This window comes from Myotis nattereri (genome assembly GCF_964212035.1).
Source record: "Myotis nattereri genome assembly, chromosome: 5".
Taxonomy (NCBI): Eukaryota; Metazoa; Chordata; class Mammalia; order Chiroptera; family Vespertilionidae; genus Myotis; species Myotis nattereri.
The window spans coordinates 95,961,073-95,979,603 of record NC_138080.1 but is presented as its reverse complement, the minus strand read 5'-3'; the positions used below and the strand labels follow the sequence as shown (position 1 = coordinate 95,979,603).

At 43.8% G+C, this 18,531-nt stretch overlaps 1 protein-coding gene across 3 annotated transcripts in view; it reads left to right on the top strand.

Moving 5' to 3' along the window:
* Nucleotides 1–484: 484 nt before the first annotated feature.
* The window catches only part of EBF1 (EBF transcription factor 1), a gene marked incomplete at its 5' end in the record, with an annotated part of 391,651 nt that continues 373,604 nt past the window's right edge, over nucleotides 485–18,531 (top strand). For all 3 annotated transcript variants that reach the window (XM_081090864.1, XM_081090863.1, XM_081090862.1), the window contains 5 exons: nucleotides 485–618; nucleotides 2,805–2,961; nucleotides 3,518–3,581; nucleotides 4,179–4,234; nucleotides 18,210–18,283. In XM_081090864.1, coding sequence (XP_080946990.1) covers nucleotides 485–618; nucleotides 2,805–2,961; nucleotides 3,518–3,581; nucleotides 4,179–4,234; nucleotides 18,210–18,283 — 485 coding nt within the window. The remainder of the gene's footprint in view (nucleotides 619–2,804; nucleotides 2,962–3,517; nucleotides 3,582–4,178; nucleotides 4,235–18,209; nucleotides 18,284–18,531) is intronic.

The window sequence follows — 18,531 nt, the reverse complement described above, 5'->3', positions numbered from 1 at the left end:
GCGCGAGTTGAGTCTATTGTTTCTTAAATTGCCATCAGGGCTTTTTTTTTTTCTTCCTGCTTCTTCAAGTGAAGGGTACCTCTGCAAAAGGAAACTCCAGCCCCTCCTGCCCTCCACCGGCCTGTGATCATTACAAAAAAAAAAAAAGCAAAAAAAAAAAAAAAAAAGCACCCAAACCAAAAATTAACCAACCAAACAACCCCCAACAGCCAAGCATACATCTCATTTTTTTTTTTTTGGTCTTTTCGTTGGATTTTCCCTTCTTTTTTTTCTGCCTTTTTTTCCGGGTTATCGCTCAGTTTTGAGCGACGGTTTACATTTTTTAAAAATTTGCTTTCTAGCCCGCCTTGATCTTCTAACGCGAGTTCACCGTCTTAAAAAAAAAAAATCTCTGGCTGGCGTTTTTCTTTCCTTTTTTTTTTTTTTTTTTTTTTTTTAATATTTTCAAGGGGGAGGAGATTTTCCACAAGAAAAGGTTGTTTTCATGTTTGGGATTCAGGAAAGCATCCAACGGAGTGGAAGCAGCATGAAGGAAGAGCCGCTGGGCAGCGGCATGAACGCGGTGCGGACGTGGATGCAGGGCGCCGGGGTGCTGGACGCCAACACGGCGGCGCAGAGGTGGGTACCGCTCGGGGACCGCGGCCGGGGAGCAAGCCGCGAGCAGAGGAGCCGGGAGGCGGTGGCGGCGGCGGCCGCCGCGGGGCCTGGCCGCGTTGGTGCGGCCGCCGCTCCGCTCTGCTCGCCTCCCGGGCTCCGTGCTCCCGGGGCCGCGCTGCCTTAGTCGCCTGAGGCCGGAGGGCCGGGAGCTCCCGCGAGGAGCCCACGCTTTGCCGGCACTTTCCCCTGCCGGGTCTGTGACTGTTTTCATTTTGTTTTAAGCCAGAAGAGGCGAGAGTCTCACCAGCTTGATGTTGGATATCTGTGTTTTTATGACTGCTTTCTTTTCTTTCTCTTTTCTTTTCTTTCTTTCTTTCTTTCTTTCTTTCTTTCTTTCTTTCTTTCTTTCTTTCTTTCTTGCTTTTTTTCTCTCTTTATTTCTTTCTTTCTCCTCCTTCCTTTCATTTCTTTCTCGTTCCTTTATTTCCTTCATTTTCCCTTCCCTTCTGCCTTGCTTTTTTGTCTTCCCTCATTTTAAAACTTTCCTTCTCTTTTCCTTCATTCCTTTCCTCCCTCCCTCTCTTCTTTCCTTTTGTTCCTCCCTCCTTCCTTCCTCTTTCTTTCCTTCTTTTCTCCCTTCTTTCCGTTCTTCCTTTCTTTTAACTTCCCTTCCTTTTCTCTTCCCTTCTTCCCTCTCTTCCTTCCTCCCTTTCTTTCCTCTTCTTTTTCACTCCTCCCCCTCATTCCCCATCCCTGACCCTCTTTTTTCTCTTCTTTTCTGTTTTCATTTTGCCCCAGAATCTTCTCTTATTTCTCCTATCAGTTTTTCTCAGTCCACTCCGGAGATCAGCAACTCCCAACTTTAATTCTGACATCTCCTAAAAGTCTTCCCCACCCTCTGTCTCCATGGCCCCTCTAGCCCCTCTCCCACTCTTGGCTTCTGGGATGCTAGATTGTGTCGCCTTGAGGCACTGCCCTTGGAGATTGACGGGGGAACTTTCCTGGGTACCCTCAGCACTCTTTCTGGGGACTCCTGGTCCCAACTGAGAAATAGCCATTGCTCCCCACCCCTCTAGGCCCCCAGCTGGGCTTCAGGGAGTGGGAGATCTGGCGGCCCCAGGCCTTATCGGACCCAGAGAGGGCGGAAGGGGAAGAAGGAAGATGACTAATTACATCATCCTTATTTTCTCTGGGCTGCGGACAAGTGTCGCTAACACTGTTTCCATCCCCACTGTGTATTAAGATGGGGGTGGTAGGTAGTGAGAGTGAGTTGGATAACTGGGCTTGAAGTGAAAGTGTGTGTGTGTGTGTGTGTGTGTGTGTGTGTGTGTGACACGTGTGTATGTGTGTGTATGTGTGCGCGCTTGTGTCGGGCAGGTCGAGCTGTCAGTGGCCGCCGCCCTGATCCCCGGGCGCCCAGCCTCTAGCCCCGGGTGGGCGCTCTGAGCCATCAGCCTTAGTTCTTAGGGTTTCTGGAACGAGTGTGAGGATTTCTGCGTAACAGCGAAACTTTGTCAGGACAGGTCTTCTTTTTTTCTTTTTTTTTAAAAAAGCACCAAACACAAAACACCCCCAGGTCCCTTTTCCACAGTGACCACCCCTGACAGCTCCCCCCCGAGTTCCACCCTGAGAGTCCTTTTCTCTCCATGCTCTATGGGGTGGGTGGGGAGCATGTGGCTTCCCGAGGCCGGGCGTCCGCGCCTGCAGGGGTGCATGAGGTTTCCTGGAGGATGGCTTCCGCAGCGAGCAGCTGAGCGTGTCCCCCATCCCTCCTCACCAGCCCACGGAGCTGAGACGGGAGAGTCGAGGGGGTGGCGGGAACCGGTTCCCATGCCCCCTCCCTCTAAGCTGTCAATGAACTGCTCTATTCCGCGTACGCGGGTTCACCTCCTTCACGGCCGCGCTCCTGTCTCCCCACGCAGCGCGCGTCAGATCGGAGTCAATGCTTTACCTCCCGCGCAAAACCCCAACAAAACTTTCGCAGCGCTTCTGCGAGTTGGGGGGCGGGGGGCGCGTCCTGCGATCCGCGTGGAGGACAGGACGCGCGAGCACACGCCAATCCCGCCGTCGGGTGGGCACGGGGCGCCGGAGTGGAGGGCGCCCCTCCCGGGCGTTTGGGGGGCAGAGGAGGCCCGTGGGGACGGGGCGACCAGGGGTCGCGGGTGGGTGTCCCGTGTAGCCGTCTAACTCTGCCTCTTTGGCCGCAGCGGGGTGGGTCTGGCCCGGGCTCACTTTGAGAAGCAGCCGCCTTCCAACCTGAGGAAATCCAACTTCTTCCACTTCGTCCTGGCCCTCTACGACAGGCAGGGCCAGCCCGTGGAGATCGAGAGGACCGCCTTCGTGGGCTTCGTGGAGAAGGAAAAAGTAAGTGGGCGCCGCGCCGCTGCCCCGCGCCCGGCGGGGGAGCAGGCCCAGGCGCTCGGGAGGCGCGCTCCTCCGCCCGTGCCAAGCGTTCCCCACCCTCGGGCGCGGGGTCCCCGAGCCACTTCCCGTCCGGGGCGCACTCCGGCTCCTTGTCCGGGACGTTGTGCTCCCAAAAGAGTTTGCGCGGAGCCCCCCGAGTTGGAGAGAGGCGAGCCCGGCTTCACGCTCCAGAGCCCAGGGCGCCCGGGATGAACCCGCCCTCGACTGCGCGACCCCGCGCGGCTCCGGCCTCTGCTGGCCCAGGCCCGAGCCCCCAGGGGCTGGGGATCGCCTGTGCGCGCTCCACGGAATGTTCTGGAGGGGAAGAGGGAGCAGTCGGGGTCGGGTTGGGGGGCGGCAGAGGGATCCCGGTTGGCCGCAGTTTCTGCTGTGCCCGGGCCTGTCCCGGCTCCCCGGCCAGGGGCCCGGCTGGGAAAGTGGCCTCGAAGTCAGGCCACGAGCTCACGCTGACCTCTCTCCTGCGTCCCTTGTGTCTTTGCGTCCTGATGCGACCCAGGAGGCCAACAGCGAAAAGACCAACAACGGGATTCACTACCGGCTGCAGCTCCTCTACAGCAATGGTGAGGCTCCCAGCGCCGCGGGCACCTGGGGCTCGGGGCGAGGGTGGGGGCGCGGGCAACTGCCGGGAGGAGAGCGCCAGCCAGGCTCAGGCCTGGCTCACCCGAGTTTCGCCTGCAGAGGCTTCACCTGGGAAGCCCTTGAGCGGCCCGTGGGCGTGCGTGTCGGGCCTGGGCTTACCTTCACCTGGGAAGCCCTTGAGCGGCCCGTGGACGGGCGTGTGGGGCCTGGGCTTACCTGGGCCAGGTGTGGCTCCTCGGCCCTCATTGGGTCGCTTTCCCCTTCCTCCCCTTTCTAAGGCCGGTTCCCTCCGCTTAGCCCGGACTCCAGGCCCAAAGTCCTGGCCACGGGAGAGCGCGCAGAGGGGTCCCCGCCGTGGGAAGGCGGAGTGGCCAGGTGGGGCGCGGCCCCGTTCCCCGCTGCGGGCTTGGGGGCTGGCTGGCGAGGGCCAGGCCCGAGGCCCCTCTCCGCACCCTGGGGAAGGGGGTCCTGGCTGTGCTTCTGGGGGCCTTGGAGTCCCATTCTCTTGTGCTTGTTTGTTTGTTGGTTTTCGCGCAGATCCTCTCTCACTTCATTCTCCTTGTCCCCCGTCCCCCCAGGGATAAGGACCGAACAGGATTTCTACGTGCGCCTCATCGACTCCATGACAAAACAAGTAAGTTGTTTCTTCATTTCGCGCCGCAGGGGTACTCTAGGGCCGCAACATTTAGGGGAGTCAAGAAGCTGGCTACTCCCCAGCGAGAGGGCTGGGACTCGAACTCTCAGCGTCAGGGCCGGCCGCGGACCCGGGCTCTCGGCGCCGCCTTCCAGGTGCGCATGCATTCAGGCATTTGTGCCCGCCGCGTGGGGAGCGTGGCTCGACGGCTCGCTCCTAAGGGAAACGCAGACCTTAGGGCGATGGGCTGCTGAGTGGGGGGAATGTGGCTCAACTTTGCCTGACCCCGCCGGGTGCCCCAGGGGGCGCACAAGGTGTCCCGGGAAACTGGTGAAGAGTGGGCCAGATGTGTAAAACCCGAACCGCTTGGGCCTCCCCCACGAGGCCTGGGGTAGAGGGAGCGGGTGGGGGCAAAGGCAGCTTCTCCAGGAGTGGGGAGGCGGGCCGAGAACACAGATGATCCACTTCACAGATTTTTTAAAAGGAGGAGGTAGTGGTGGTGGTGGTGGTGTGATGGAAGAGGGAGCGACAATTGTTAGAGGATATTTTGCAAAAATCCTCCTGCCTTTGCCTCCAAGTTTGGCCAGAAGCCAGGCAGCCTGAGTGAGCTTGTGGTCTTAAAGGTACATAGACGGCATTTCTTAAGCTCCCCAACAAGCATTGAGTCAAGCGGTATACATTAAGGTTGAGTTATGGTTTAAAAGATACAATTATGAGCCCAGTCAGAAAAGAGGCCTGACGTTTTAATGAGGCACAGGAGTTTTTCCCCCCTCCCATTTCTTTTAAATTTTAAGGAAAAGTTTAGTTTCAGAACTAAGTAATAGCTGGTTAGGTAGTTGGAGAACTTAGTCACGGAAAAAAGAAGACAGCTTTATTGGGTGAGGGAAAGAAATCAGAACAAAGAGAAAAGTTATCCATTGTGTACCAACTACCAATTCAGTAGGAGGGTTAAAACTTGCTTGATTGTGATTTAAAAATATTCCCTTTAAAATAAGGGAGGTGATCTTCTTTCATTGATATTGGTTTGGAAGGTTTCAAATGAAGACATACATACATATTTAAAATTTGTTTTTAGATAAGCATGGCTTAAATATGTTGTACAAAATGCAGACCATTAAGCTGTTGTAAGGTTTAAAATCTATCAGCAAGAATAAATTTAATAACAGCTAATTTTGATTATTACCTGATATTTCATTGCGAACCAAGTAGAAAATAAGGGTATGAGACATATTTTTAAGATAATATTTATTGAAATCTATTTCAAGTATTTGCAAAAAAAAAAAAAATTGGACTTTCTTGAAGATCTAGTTATTTCTTGGTTGATTGTTCAGAGTAAATCCACACTGATAGTTTTAGTCTTTTTTTAATTTACTGGTTTTTATAATTATATAGGAGAATTCCCTTTTAATTGGATAGATTATATTTTGTTAATTTTTTCCCCCTGCCATGCAGAAAACAAAAGCCTGATTTCAATAACAGTTGTTTTTTTCACGATATCAGAACAAAAATGTCTTAAGTGATGTTTTGTTTTAAAAAAAATTGTCTTTGATACCTTGATTATCTTTTCCTGCCATTCTCATCCCAGGAAAGAAAAGATGGGAGGGGGTGGGGAAAGTATGAACTCTAATATGTATTCCATATGTATTTGTTAAAATTTATTTTTTGAAAGATAAAAAAAATCTCCACATACCAGTATATAAGGCCTGTCTGCTTATGCAACATTGACAACTTAAATATTAAGTTATAGACAGCATTATGAAAGCAACAGTTGTACGGTGCGCAAAATTAGGACATGTTTGAAGTGATTAACTCCTCTCAAAACTTTATATTAGACCCCTTACACAAAAAGTGCTACCAAAAATCAATTTTCCCATTATGAAATGAACTGACTTTACACACTTTCATATGGTGGGAGAATAATCTTTTATATTTTTATAAAGCAACACATCAAATATCATTTTACTAACTAGGTTACAGAGCTTAAGAAAAATTATAGCTTAAGGCATCCTTTGACCTCTTGGTTATAATAAATTCTACCAGGTGTGTGTGTGTGTGTGTGTGTGTGTGTGTGTGTGTGTGGACTAGAACAAGATACAGTTTATTTTTAATAATAGCAGGTATGAGAAAGTCATTTGCCATAATATGACATCTCACTGGAAGTTAAAATTATAAATGTATACAATTCTATATTTTGCTGAGGAGTGACCTGAGAAAAGGTTTAAATAATTCTCTGAATTTAGTCTAAAAATATCAAGAACAAGAGATTTTTTTTTTTGAGTCATACCTGTTTGCTTTCATAATAATTCCCTAATGCCTTCTGTGTAGCTTTCACTTTGAAAGACAATCCTTGCCCATTCTCCGGCTGCACATTCGTTGATTATGTGCTGTTAGAGTTTGAGAAGTAGGTTAGCTTCTTGTGTACACAATTAACACAATAGTCTTTAAAAAGCAGATCAGTTTGGAGAAGCATAACTTTCCTTAGCTGTGACATAATTATTATATTTTAGCCTTGATGAGTAAAACAAGGGGTGTTCATTTAGCTTGAATAATTCTATGATAATTAACTACCAAGTCTGATAAAAAAAAATTCTTAAATTTTTGATTTTAGTTAAATATGCAGTAACCCATTCAATCAGAAGTAAGGCTAAAGCTGACTGAATAAATGGTACCCCCCCCCCCCACCCCACTCAAATTCTTCTAGATCAGTGGTTCTCAACCTTCTGGCCCTTTAAATACAGTTCCTCATGTTGTGACCCAACCATAAAATTATTTTCATTGCTACTTCATAACTGTAATGTTGCTACTGTTATAAATCGTCATGTAAATATCTGATATGCAGGATGGTCTTAGGCGACCCCTGTGAAAGGGTTGTTCGACCACCAAAGGGGTCGCTACCCACAGGCTGAGAACCGCTGTTCTAGGTAGACTCAGGATTTTGATATTTAGAATGCAGACGGGAATATTTTCAGTGATGTGATGCGTTCTAATAGCATCATAAGTTTCAGAGAGAATATGTAGCCACAGTTCAAGTCTTCCCTTAGCTACTGGTTTATTGTAACACTTTTCAGATCTGAGATACAGCGTTATGTGTGTGATGTCATATCTTTGCCTCACAAGATGGGGTTAAAAATCAAAGGGAATCTTTGGCAAGCAGAATCCAAAACTAGCTGTGCACTCCACATTTTCATAGAATGTCCCTGATCTTGGGTGGAGTTAGAATCATTGAGATCAAACAGAAATGTACTTAACCAAGATATGCTGGTATGACACACACTATTTCACACCTTTTCAAAGTGTCTCATGACACTCTTTTGGATAATGACTCTTAATTTTGGGTTCTCCCAGAAAGATGAAGCTTCATTAGAAGTGAATGTGTAAGGACCTGAGCCCCCTATCCCTCTGCCTCTCGTATAAAACACAGAGGATATAATGATATTTTAAAAATTCATCCACCAACTAGAAAATAAGAGGCTTGCTTTTTGGGAAGGGTTGTTCAAAACCAAGTTTAGCTGGACTAAAAATAGGTTGTTTTTGTGTCATTGCTGTTTTTGGTATTCCATTAGTGAGCATGCAAAAAGGCCTGTAGAATTCAGAACTTTATGGCTGTTGCATCCAGAAACAGTATCTACTGCAGAAGCTCAAGTGAACCCGGTGGGGAGGTCTGAGGTTTAATCTGCTTCATTTCAGATTTTCATGTAGTTTTTGAAATTGGATTATGTTCTGTGATGGCTTCACTGAGTCATTTATCTTTCAATAGTTAAAAAAAGCATTTAACTTATCTTCCCTCCTAGTATCTTGCTTTAAAAAAAGTGACAGCTTTATAATTCAAAGAAAGAGTATCAAAGTCCATAAAGTTATCAAAAACAAAACTCTCCCTGCCCCTAAACAAAAGCTTTTTTTTTTTTTTTTTTTGGAAAGGGGAAAATAATGGCCACACAATCCTTGAATGTACAGGCTTGAAGGTAGGTGATGTGGTGAGGGAACTCTCAAAGGTCCCAGCACAGTGGGAGGTGCAAGGAACAATAATCAGAAATGCTGTCATATTTCTTTTCCCAACTAATCTTTATATATTTGCTTTGATGTTCCTGGTACTTTAAGTTATTGATGCAAGTGCATTTTTCCCTATTGATTGTTTCATTATATCCTGCCACAGCTACGTAGATTTGATTAACAACCCTTTCAGTTCGTGGTTCTTCATTGGTAGATAAACACATTTTTAGTATATCAATAAGTTCCAAAGGAATTCACTAGGTCAGGAGAGAGGGTCTTTCATACTTTTGGAAAAACATACAAACAAAAAAGAGCACAGGGCAAGATTATAGTCAGGAGCCATATTTCAGCAGCTTTCTTTCTTCTTTGGTAAAACGTAAAAAATGCAGGTGATTTAAATTTCCTTGCACATGGAGGAATGAAGAAGTTTGGAATTTTTATGCATGATCAGGACCTGTGTTTGGGAAAATGTAAACTCATCACAGTGGAAAATGTGTTGTTTGGAGTCTGGGGGTGAAAACAAAGCTGATGGTTTTGGAGAGATTGCCGGAGCCAGATGGCCTAGTACTTCCCCAGTCTGGCGGTCCAACTGCTCCCTCCTGGATAATATACAGCCATTTGTTCGGGGATATTTACGCTAGAGCTGTTTCCATGTGAATGTTTGAACAGCATTAAAAAACGAACATATTAGTAGTGATGCATTTCTAGAACTTGTATGAGTACACCGATAGACTGTTCTTATGCCTTTACTTACGTTACTGAGAGGCAGGAAGGAGGGTTTGGATATTGGTGAATTGTTTATATAGTTGTCGAACAAGAATAATTTGGTCTTAGTGAGTAATTAGAATATGTAAGCATTTGGAATTAAATTAATGGAAATTAGGGGAGCATCTACCTCAGAGCTCTGTTGTGAGAATTATATGAACTCATACATGTAAAGTGCTTAGAATAGTGATGGGCACACATTAAGTGCTTAATAAATTAGCTGCTGTTTTTTTTATTATTATTATCATCATCATCACCCTATTGGGTTGACAAAGCCAGTTGAATCCACTAATATAGATGTAAATGTAGTTATCATATGAGTGAAATATCTTTTATAATATGGGGTTGTTAGAATGATTCAGTTTTTATCTTGGCGTTTGAATAATATAAGGGATTTTATTTTTTTTTGAGACATAAAAGATGTATTCTAAAGCTAACTGCTTTTGGTACACATTCTCTTTTTATTCAGGGCTGTGATGTAACTGAACAGCATACTGAATATGATATCATTCCTTTGCAACTTTCCTAATTCAGTCCTGAAAACGGCCCGCTTAGCTGCTGAGCTGAAATTACATCTTTGTAATTTGTTCACTAGTAGCCAAGCTGCTAATTGAAGCAAAATGATTTTTTATTTTATCCCACTATTAATGTTGGAAGGCTGTTTGACACAATTGTTTATGAAATGTCAGATGTGTAGTGTTTTCCTTGGCTCAGGTTAATTTCTAACCAACCTTCTGGAAATTTCTAGGATCACATTAGCTAGCACTTTTTTTTTTCTTCTTTTTTTTTAATGACAAGCAGTGGAACTTGGTGGTCAAATGTAATGATTCATATCACAGTATGCTGATATTGTAGGTGTTAGTATTATTTTTTGATTAGTTTCAATTCTTGATAATTTGCTACCAAAGCCTTATTGACAATCTATTTAGAGGACACTTCACTTCTGGTTGAAGGAGGTACTTTGTACATTCATGAACTCTTTTTTTTTTTTAATGAACTGATTATTTAAGGTGACACAGTAGGTTTGGCCTTTTATTTTGTGTGGGGAAAAAAGAGTAACATATATTCAAGGTTACTCTTTGGTTTAAATGGAAAATTAGACATTTTTGTTAGTTATAGATAACCTATCTCTCTCTCTCTGACTCTCTCTCTCTCTCTCTCTCTCTCTCTCTCTCTCTGTCTTTCTAAACTAATGACAACAAATCTCCTATTATTTGGTTGTAAACCAAAACGACTAATACAAACATTTTGTTTCTGAAACCCTTTTGGATTTCGAGGAACCAAAGCCAAAATATTCTCCTCACCCTCTTTCTTTTGGCAAGGAACACGAAGAGTTAAAACTATTAGGAAAATAAACAAAGAAGGCCATGCTTAATTCTCTGTATTTCCTTTGGCATCCTATTGAAGTGTGATCCTGGAGTGTATGTTCACCATATATTTTTTTGTTTTACTGTGTGGTCTTTATCCACAGTAAGTTTCAATTAACTTTTAAAACCCGGTGATATTTTAGAAAAGCAGGATGAATCACACTTCACAAGATGCCTTCTAAAAACAGTGGCAACCAATGCAGATTTTCACTATTGATTGATTATTTCTTTGCAAAGATGCTGTAGGTTAATTTATAATTGGGCACTTGAAATTGATGGCATTTTATCCTCTCCTGGTAAACCTTCTGCCTTGTTGCATAAGGATGTGAAAGTTTAACAATTCCTATTTTTTTCTTCATTTTTGTTAATTATAAAACATTATTCTGGGGAAAAAAACAAACCTCTCAATATGAAAGTTAATAAAGTATTAAAAATAATTGCATATTTTCTTTCTGCTTAATAGAAGAGGGCATTAAAAAAAGGGAGGCTAGTCTATCAGAAAAATAAATCTACTCTCAATATGTCGTTTTGATTGTCAATTTCTCCAGGTTTTTAAAGTTGCGATGAAGTTAACTCTGTTTATTCTCCTACTTTTCTTCCTGAACAAGCATTCCTGCCACCTTAAGGCATTTACTTGCCATTGGTAGAATTAATGTAAACATTGTGTCCTATTTGATACTGTATTTTTTGTTTCCTTGCTTAAAACTTCAACTTGCTTTACCATCCGTTCACTTATTTAAATAATATATTTTTCTATGTCTTCTCTTCCCTGCCCGCCCATCACTGTGACAGGCCTCCCATCCTTACTCCTGGTAAACACATTGATTTATTTAAACCACTGTTGTCTTTGTCGCTCTCACAGCAGACTACCTTCCTCACAGGGAGCAGACGCATGATTTACTATGGAGGATGAAAATAAGCCTTCTTCTTGGTGTTCTATTGTTTGGGCCCTAAACCAGCTGTCTATTAAAATGGTTTCACTTAAAATAGTCAATGCTGTTTATATGCTTCTGTGATCTTCCAGCTGATCCAGCCTCAATGAGCTTTACTCACACCCCACAGAGACACACATTTAAATTAGGAAGAAAAGCAGGAACTTCTTCCGAAGTTGGTGTTAAAGGATCCCTTTCCTTTTAGGCTTGAAAGTCTGGGTTTGCTAAACTGTGAACCAGTCTTGGCGTGTGTACTGACTGTAGATGGTAGAGTTAATGTGCGGCTGCCAGTGGTGTGTACAAGCTGGAGGGTGAAGTTGGTGGCATTTTAAAAAGTCTGTCTTATTGTTGACAATCTGCCTTAGGGATATTCGCCAACATGAATTTATCATGTTTCTCTATGTTGGATCTCATTAGACTGTTGATTTCCTGGCCCATACCTTTTACATAATAGTGTGTGTGTGTGTGTGTGTGTGTGTGTGTGTTTTGTTAGTAACAAAAACCGCTTTAGGTGAGGTTGGAGGTGAATCCGTCTTTGACTGAGTTCCACTCCCTAGCTGTTACACGGAGGTTCCAGTTTACTCCAGTCAAAGGGTTTTAGCTCTACTCACGGGACAGTGAAAAGGCTCCTTGTTTCACTTGCTTTTATTTCAGATGTCACAGAAGCAGCAAGCGCTTCTTTCTCTGCATGTAGGTGCTGAAAAATATTGTTCTGTTGAGGCCCCCAGGAAGGGAACAGCAGAAACTTCATGCTTCATTTCTCCCCGGAGTTCCTAACAACTTCTGAGCAAATCCAAATTCATGCTTTCATTTCTCTATGCTTGATTTGGAGAAAGATTCTCCATTTGGACTCTGTTGCCAGAGGCCAAGTGGCAGTTTGGCATTTGGTAGAGATGTATTACAGAGACCCTGGAACTTCAGCAAATGATGCACCCTCACCACAGATGAAAACATGGGGTTCCTGGGAGTCCATGGGTTATTGACTGTTTGGGGTGTCATGTGCATTTTTGCAGTATATCTTTAACTGAATGTTGTCATGGGCCCACTGATTTTAATGAAACTGGCAGCCGCAGTAAAAATAATACATGTCATCCAGAAATAATCAAAACAAGAAGGCCTGATGTAAGGGATATTCCCTCCTCCTCAAAAGAACAAAAAATTTTTTTTTGCAATAGGGAAAGCACCACCAATATCTGTGAATTTATTTACCAAGTTACTAGTTTAGCATGACAAAAAACTGAAATTGACATAGAGGTTATCAGGGATATTCAGAGCACATACAGAATGTAGTGATAATAGGATTTTACAGAAATGAGTGATTAGAATTTTTTAGCATCGTATGAGATCTAATCAGTTATTTAAAGTGTTTCTTTGGTTTTCCAGCTGTGACTACAGAAAATAAAGCAGGCAGATATAATTTTTTGGTTTACAAAACATTTTCAGTTCACATAATGCATTTTTTTTTTTTTGAGTAAAGCAACTTCTTGGGTATTTGAAAAGTTCCTTTAAGACTACAGGAAATCATCAATGCATGTCATAACTAGAGGATGAAAATTTGAGGGATAATGGAATATTAGCATAATGTAGATATTTCCCCAAGAAGATAGTTGTGAATTACATAAGGCGTGGAAGTCTGGCTGATGATCTCTGGTGGACAACAGGCACCACCTTAACCAAATGGTCAGAGTTTACTGGCAGTAGTGGAACTAGTTGACAGTGAGATTTGATACACTGAGAATTCAACACCATGTCTGTGGTATTCTGGCCCTGAATTATATAACTTTAGTCTAGGTCTGAGGAAACATCTGACAAACCCAAATTGAGGATGTTCTACGAAACTGGCCTGTATTCTTCAACAATGTCAATGCCATGAAATGCAAAGACTCAGAAATATTCCCATATTGGAGACATAACAACTGAATGCAATGATTGGTATTGGAATATATCTCTATCTATCTATCTATCTATCTATCTATCTATCTATTGTTGTTAGGACATTATTGGGTAGTTGATGAATCTCAATTAAGGTCTGTAGATTAGATGATTGTATCAATGTTGATTTCCCGATTCAGATCATTGTACTATGGTTCTGTAAGATAATTCCTTGTTTTAAGGAAATATATGCTGAAGTATTTAGGGTGTGCCTGCAATTTACTAATAAATGGTTCAGGGAAGAATAGAGAGAAAAGAATAAAGCAGATTTAGTAAAATTTAAATATTTGAGGAGTCTGGGTAAAGAGTATGTTGAACCTATATATCTTTGCAACTTTTCTGTAAGTCTAAAATTATGTCAAAATAAAACCTTAAAAAATGATAGGCTAACCATAAAAAACTATTTTAATGGGCCAGTGGTAGGGAAACATTTTCTTTCTATGCACATGCTTTTGTAATTTTTAAATTTGTTGCTATTTTTGTTTTGTATTGGAGTTAGATACCTTAACCAGAGCATGCTCTAGGGCAGCCGTGGGCAAACTATGGCCCGTGGGCCGGATCCGGCCCGTTTGAAATGAATAAAACTAAAAAAAAAAAAAAAGACCGTACCCTTTTATGTAATGATGTTTACTTTGAATTTATATTAGTTCACACAAACACTCCATCCATGCTTTTGTTCGGGCCCTCCGGTCCAGTTTAAGAACCCACTGTGGCCCTCGAGTCAAAAAGTTTGCCCACCCCTGCCCTAGGGTCCCCACCCACAGTGTCTTAAGTTTCCCTCCTCATTTACAGGCTCTAAAAGTCCTGGGTTCATCAACAAAGCACATTAGAGCCAACTAACTACAAGTTAGTTATTGTAGCATCTGTATGTACCAAATAAGGATAGTCTCTGGTTAATTTAAGTAGTTTTATCACCAAGCAATTGAGGGTTATGTGAATGTGTGAAAGTAATTTTATTAACAATTTGAAGCTGTGTTATCTTAGTATTATGCAGTGATACAGTGTAAAATTAAAATGTATCCCAATGTGGAGAAAAGGAAGATGGTGGTGTTGGCAAACATCTGTACTCACTGCCTCCCACAACCATGTCAAAATTATAACTAAAATACAGAGCAACCATCATCCAGATCAGCTGGAAAGCTGGCTGAATGGAAGTCCTACAACTAGAGAAGTAAAGAAGAAAGCATACTGAGATTGGTAGGAAGTGCAAAAGCATGGAATGGGCTGACCTGGCACCCCGTGGGGTGCTTTTTAATCAGGAGGGAGATCGTCTCTGTGGAGGCTGCCCAAAGGAGCAAGGGGTCTCAGCCCCCGACCAGACCCCCAGCCCAGAGTCCAAGAGCTTGGAAAAGAAGTCCCTATGGGCAGTAAGAACTAGGGCTGTAAAAACCAGTGTGGATTGGGGCTCAGTGACACAGATGCTGCTGGAGACCCAGCTGTTCCTCTTAAAAGGCCAGCTCCATGAACTGAACTTACAAGGTCCTGCTTCCTCTGAGCTCCAGCACCAGGGTGAGGCTTTGGGCAACACAGACACATATGAGGAGGAACTGGATTGTCTGGCATCAGGGCAGGAACTTGGGGGTGGCTTTCTCCCAGACAGAGGTGCTTGCAGGGATCATTGTTCCTGTGCTGGGACCTCCCCATGGCAGGGCTGACTGACAGCCATTTCTGTTTGCTCTTCCCTGGTGATTCCCTAAGACCCTGTCTCATCCAATTTACAACCCCACCCAAGCTGTGTGCAGTGGCTTTTGCATATGAATAGCCTGTCCTTTCCCAGGCCTTGCTTCATAGCTGGGCCTCATCCGGGCACTTCCAAACCTGATACAAAGAGAAGGAATCTGCAGATCTCTCTGTAGCTCCTGCTGGGTGGCCCCAGGCAGTGGCTGACTTTGCACCTCCTTGGAGACCCAAGAGCCAGTGTACCCAGTGGTCAGTGCGAGACCATACCAGATTACAACTCTTCACATCCATAAGTGACACACTCAAGGGGCAGACTCAGTGAGCACCAAAGCCCCACTAAAGCAAGTCCTGCTCCATAGGGGTGTCTCCTGCACAGCAGCTCTCCCACTGTAGTGGCAGCTGGTCCTCACAGCCAATTGGCCTGGAGGTCAATTCCTCCCAGTGACACCAACAGCAACCAAGTCTCAAGTACAAGCAGACTGTGCTCACAGCCCACAAAGGGGTACACCAAGAGTGCCCTGCTCAGGTGACTGGGGAGGTTGGGCCACTGGGACTGATAGAACACCTACTACACAAGGCCACTCTACCAACTCAAGGAGACATAGCAGCTCTACCCAACACATAGAAACAAACACAGGGAAGCAGCCAAAATGCAGAGACAAAGAAACATGTCACAAATGAAAGAACGGAAAGAAAGCAAACTACTGGTTATAGAGTTCAAAATCACAGGTATAAGAATTTTAAAATTTTAAAATCACAGGTATAAGTACTCAAGAATTTTCTAGAAACCTCCAAAAAAAATGGAATAGGACCAGTCAGAAATTAAGCATACACTGACTGAAATAAGGAATAATATACAGGGGTTCAACAGTAGAGTAGAGGATTCTGAGAATCAAATCAATGGTTTTAAATATGAGAAAGCAAAGAGCACTCAACCAGAAGAGCAGAAAGAAAAAAGAATCTAAAAATATGAAGATAGTATAAGGAGCCTCAGGGAAAACTTCAAGTGTACCAACATTTGCATTATGGGGGTGCCAGAAGAAGAGAGAGAGCAAGATATTGAAAACCTATTAAAAGAAATAATGACAGGAAACTTCCCCTACCTGGTGAAAGAAATAGATTTACAAGTCCAGGAAGCACACAGAGTCCCAAAGAAGAGGAACCCAAAGAGGACCGCAGCAAGACATATCATAATTAAAATGCCAAGGGCTAAAGACAAAGAGATAATCTTTTTTTAAATATATTTTATTGATTTTTTTACAGAGAGGAAGGGAGAGAGATAGAGAGTTAGAAACATCAATGAGAGAGAAACATCGATCAGCTGCCTCCTGCACATCTCCTACCGGAGATGTGCCCGCAACCCAGGTACATGCCCTTGACCAGAATCGAACCTGGGACCTTTCAGTCCGCAGGCTGACGCTCTATCCACTGAGCCAAACCGGTTTTGGCGACAAAGAGATAATCTTAAAAGCAGCAAGAGAAAAGCAGTTAGTTACCTATAGGGAAGGCCCATACTACTGTCAGCTGATTTCTCAACAGAAACTGTGTAGGCCAGAAGGGAATGGTAAGAAATATTCAAAGTAATGAATAACAAGGACATACAACCAAGATTATCCAGCAAAGCTATCATGAAGGTCAGATAAAGAGCTTCACAGACAAGAAAAAGCTAAAGATTTCATAACCACCAAACCAGTATTATATGAAATGCTGAAAGGTATTCTTTAAGAAGAGGAAGAAGAAAAAGAGATAAAAAATATGAACAACAAAATGGCAACAAATACATACCTATCAACAATTGAATCTAAAAATCAAAATAAATGAATAAGAAATCTAATGAACAAAATAAACTGGAGAATAAAATAGAATCAGAGGCATGGAAATGGAACAGACTGATGATTCTCAGTGGGGAGGTGGGTGGGGGGGCGGGAAAAGATTAAACAAAGATATATATATATACTAGAGGCCTAGTGCACAAAAATTGTGCACTGGCGGGGGAGGGGGGGGGTCCCCCAGCCCAGCCTGTGCCCTCTTGCAGTCCGGGAGCCCTTGGGGGGATGTCTAACTGATGGTTTAGGCCCACTCCCTGGCAACTGGCAGTCAGACATCCTTAGTACTGCACCAGTGAGCCCAGCTTCTGGCTGAGCAGCACTCCCTCTGTGGGAGTGCACTGACCACCAGGGGGCAGCTCCTGCATTGAGTGTCTGCCACCTGGTGGTCAGTGTGTGTCATAGTGACCGGTTATTCCGCTGTTCAGTCGATTTGCATATTAGCCTTTTATTATATAGGATATACATTACCTATGGACATGATAAGAGGGCCTGGGGTGGGACGGGAACTGGATGGAGGGGGGTCAATGAGGGGGAAAAAGAGGGACATCTGCAATAATCTCAACAATAAAGATTACCCCCCCCCACTAAAATAAACAAACAAACAAATAAATAAAATGTATCCCAATGCAGAGCACTGCTCTACCAATAGCTGTGATTTTTTCTTTGGCTCAGGTATTAACATGTAGATCTTCCAGGAAGCTGAGTTCTCAGGGAAACTTTCTAGTGATCATAAGCAAAATGTGTACACACATTACTAAAAACGGACAGAAACATCTTGGCTGGTGAGGTGGTTTGGGACTCCAGATTTTGAGAGTCAGATGTAATTCTTCTTAGTTTAGGGAGATGGCTCTGTGGCTTAAGCCCACACATATGCTGGTGAGCATTACTGTATGGGTGGGTGTACACCCTGGAGAGCACATGTTTTCAGCCTGCTGGTGGGAAGAAGTGTTTTCCCTGATTGATGAATCATCTCAGAGGAGACAGTGAGTGAATGGATTCATTGATCATACCTCTACTTGTTTTCTACTGCTCATCTCTGGAACACTGCATCCTGGGGCTGGAAGTAGTAAAATGAGGAGGGAAATACATACAAATCTGTGTACTTTTCTATATTTTAAATCAATAGTATCTCAGTCTGCTAAAACTGCTGGGCTCCCCCTCGTCATTGATTAGATTTCTTTTATTCTGAATTGAGGATGAATTGTGGTTGTCTTGATGACAGACACTCATCTCACACACGGATGCAAAGATGTGTGTCATAATGAGGTGGTTGACAGGCCAGAGAGAAACATAGCTTCTTCCACTCAGTTTGGGTTGATCCTTAACAAAGTATCTTGTAACAATCAGCCCAGCGAGGCTTTAGCTCCTGAAAACTTCTGGGCCCACAGCAGTGGGGAAGTGGTTAAGAACTCAACTATGATAGTTTGTTCTCTGCTCCTTGGTTCCATTCTTAGCTTAAATCCTGCCTTTTTTTTTACAGGCCATAGTGTATGAAGGCCAAGACAAGAACCCAGAAATGTGCCGAGTCTTGCTCACACACGAGATCATGTGCAGGTAAGAAATACCTTGTTCTCTCCCTTTAATCAGCAAAGAGAAGATGAATTTGTATCTCCAATCTAGGTGAACTCAGGTTTATTTTGGGGTACGCGTTTAATCTTGCTTCTATTAGACAAGCTAAAAAGAACCCATGAACCTGAGTATTTGGTACTAAATTGTCAGGCATCAGAATGGTTCTCAATTATTTATCAGAGTCCATCCTGTAAGACATACATTTCCATGTTGATATCTGCACTGTTAATGGG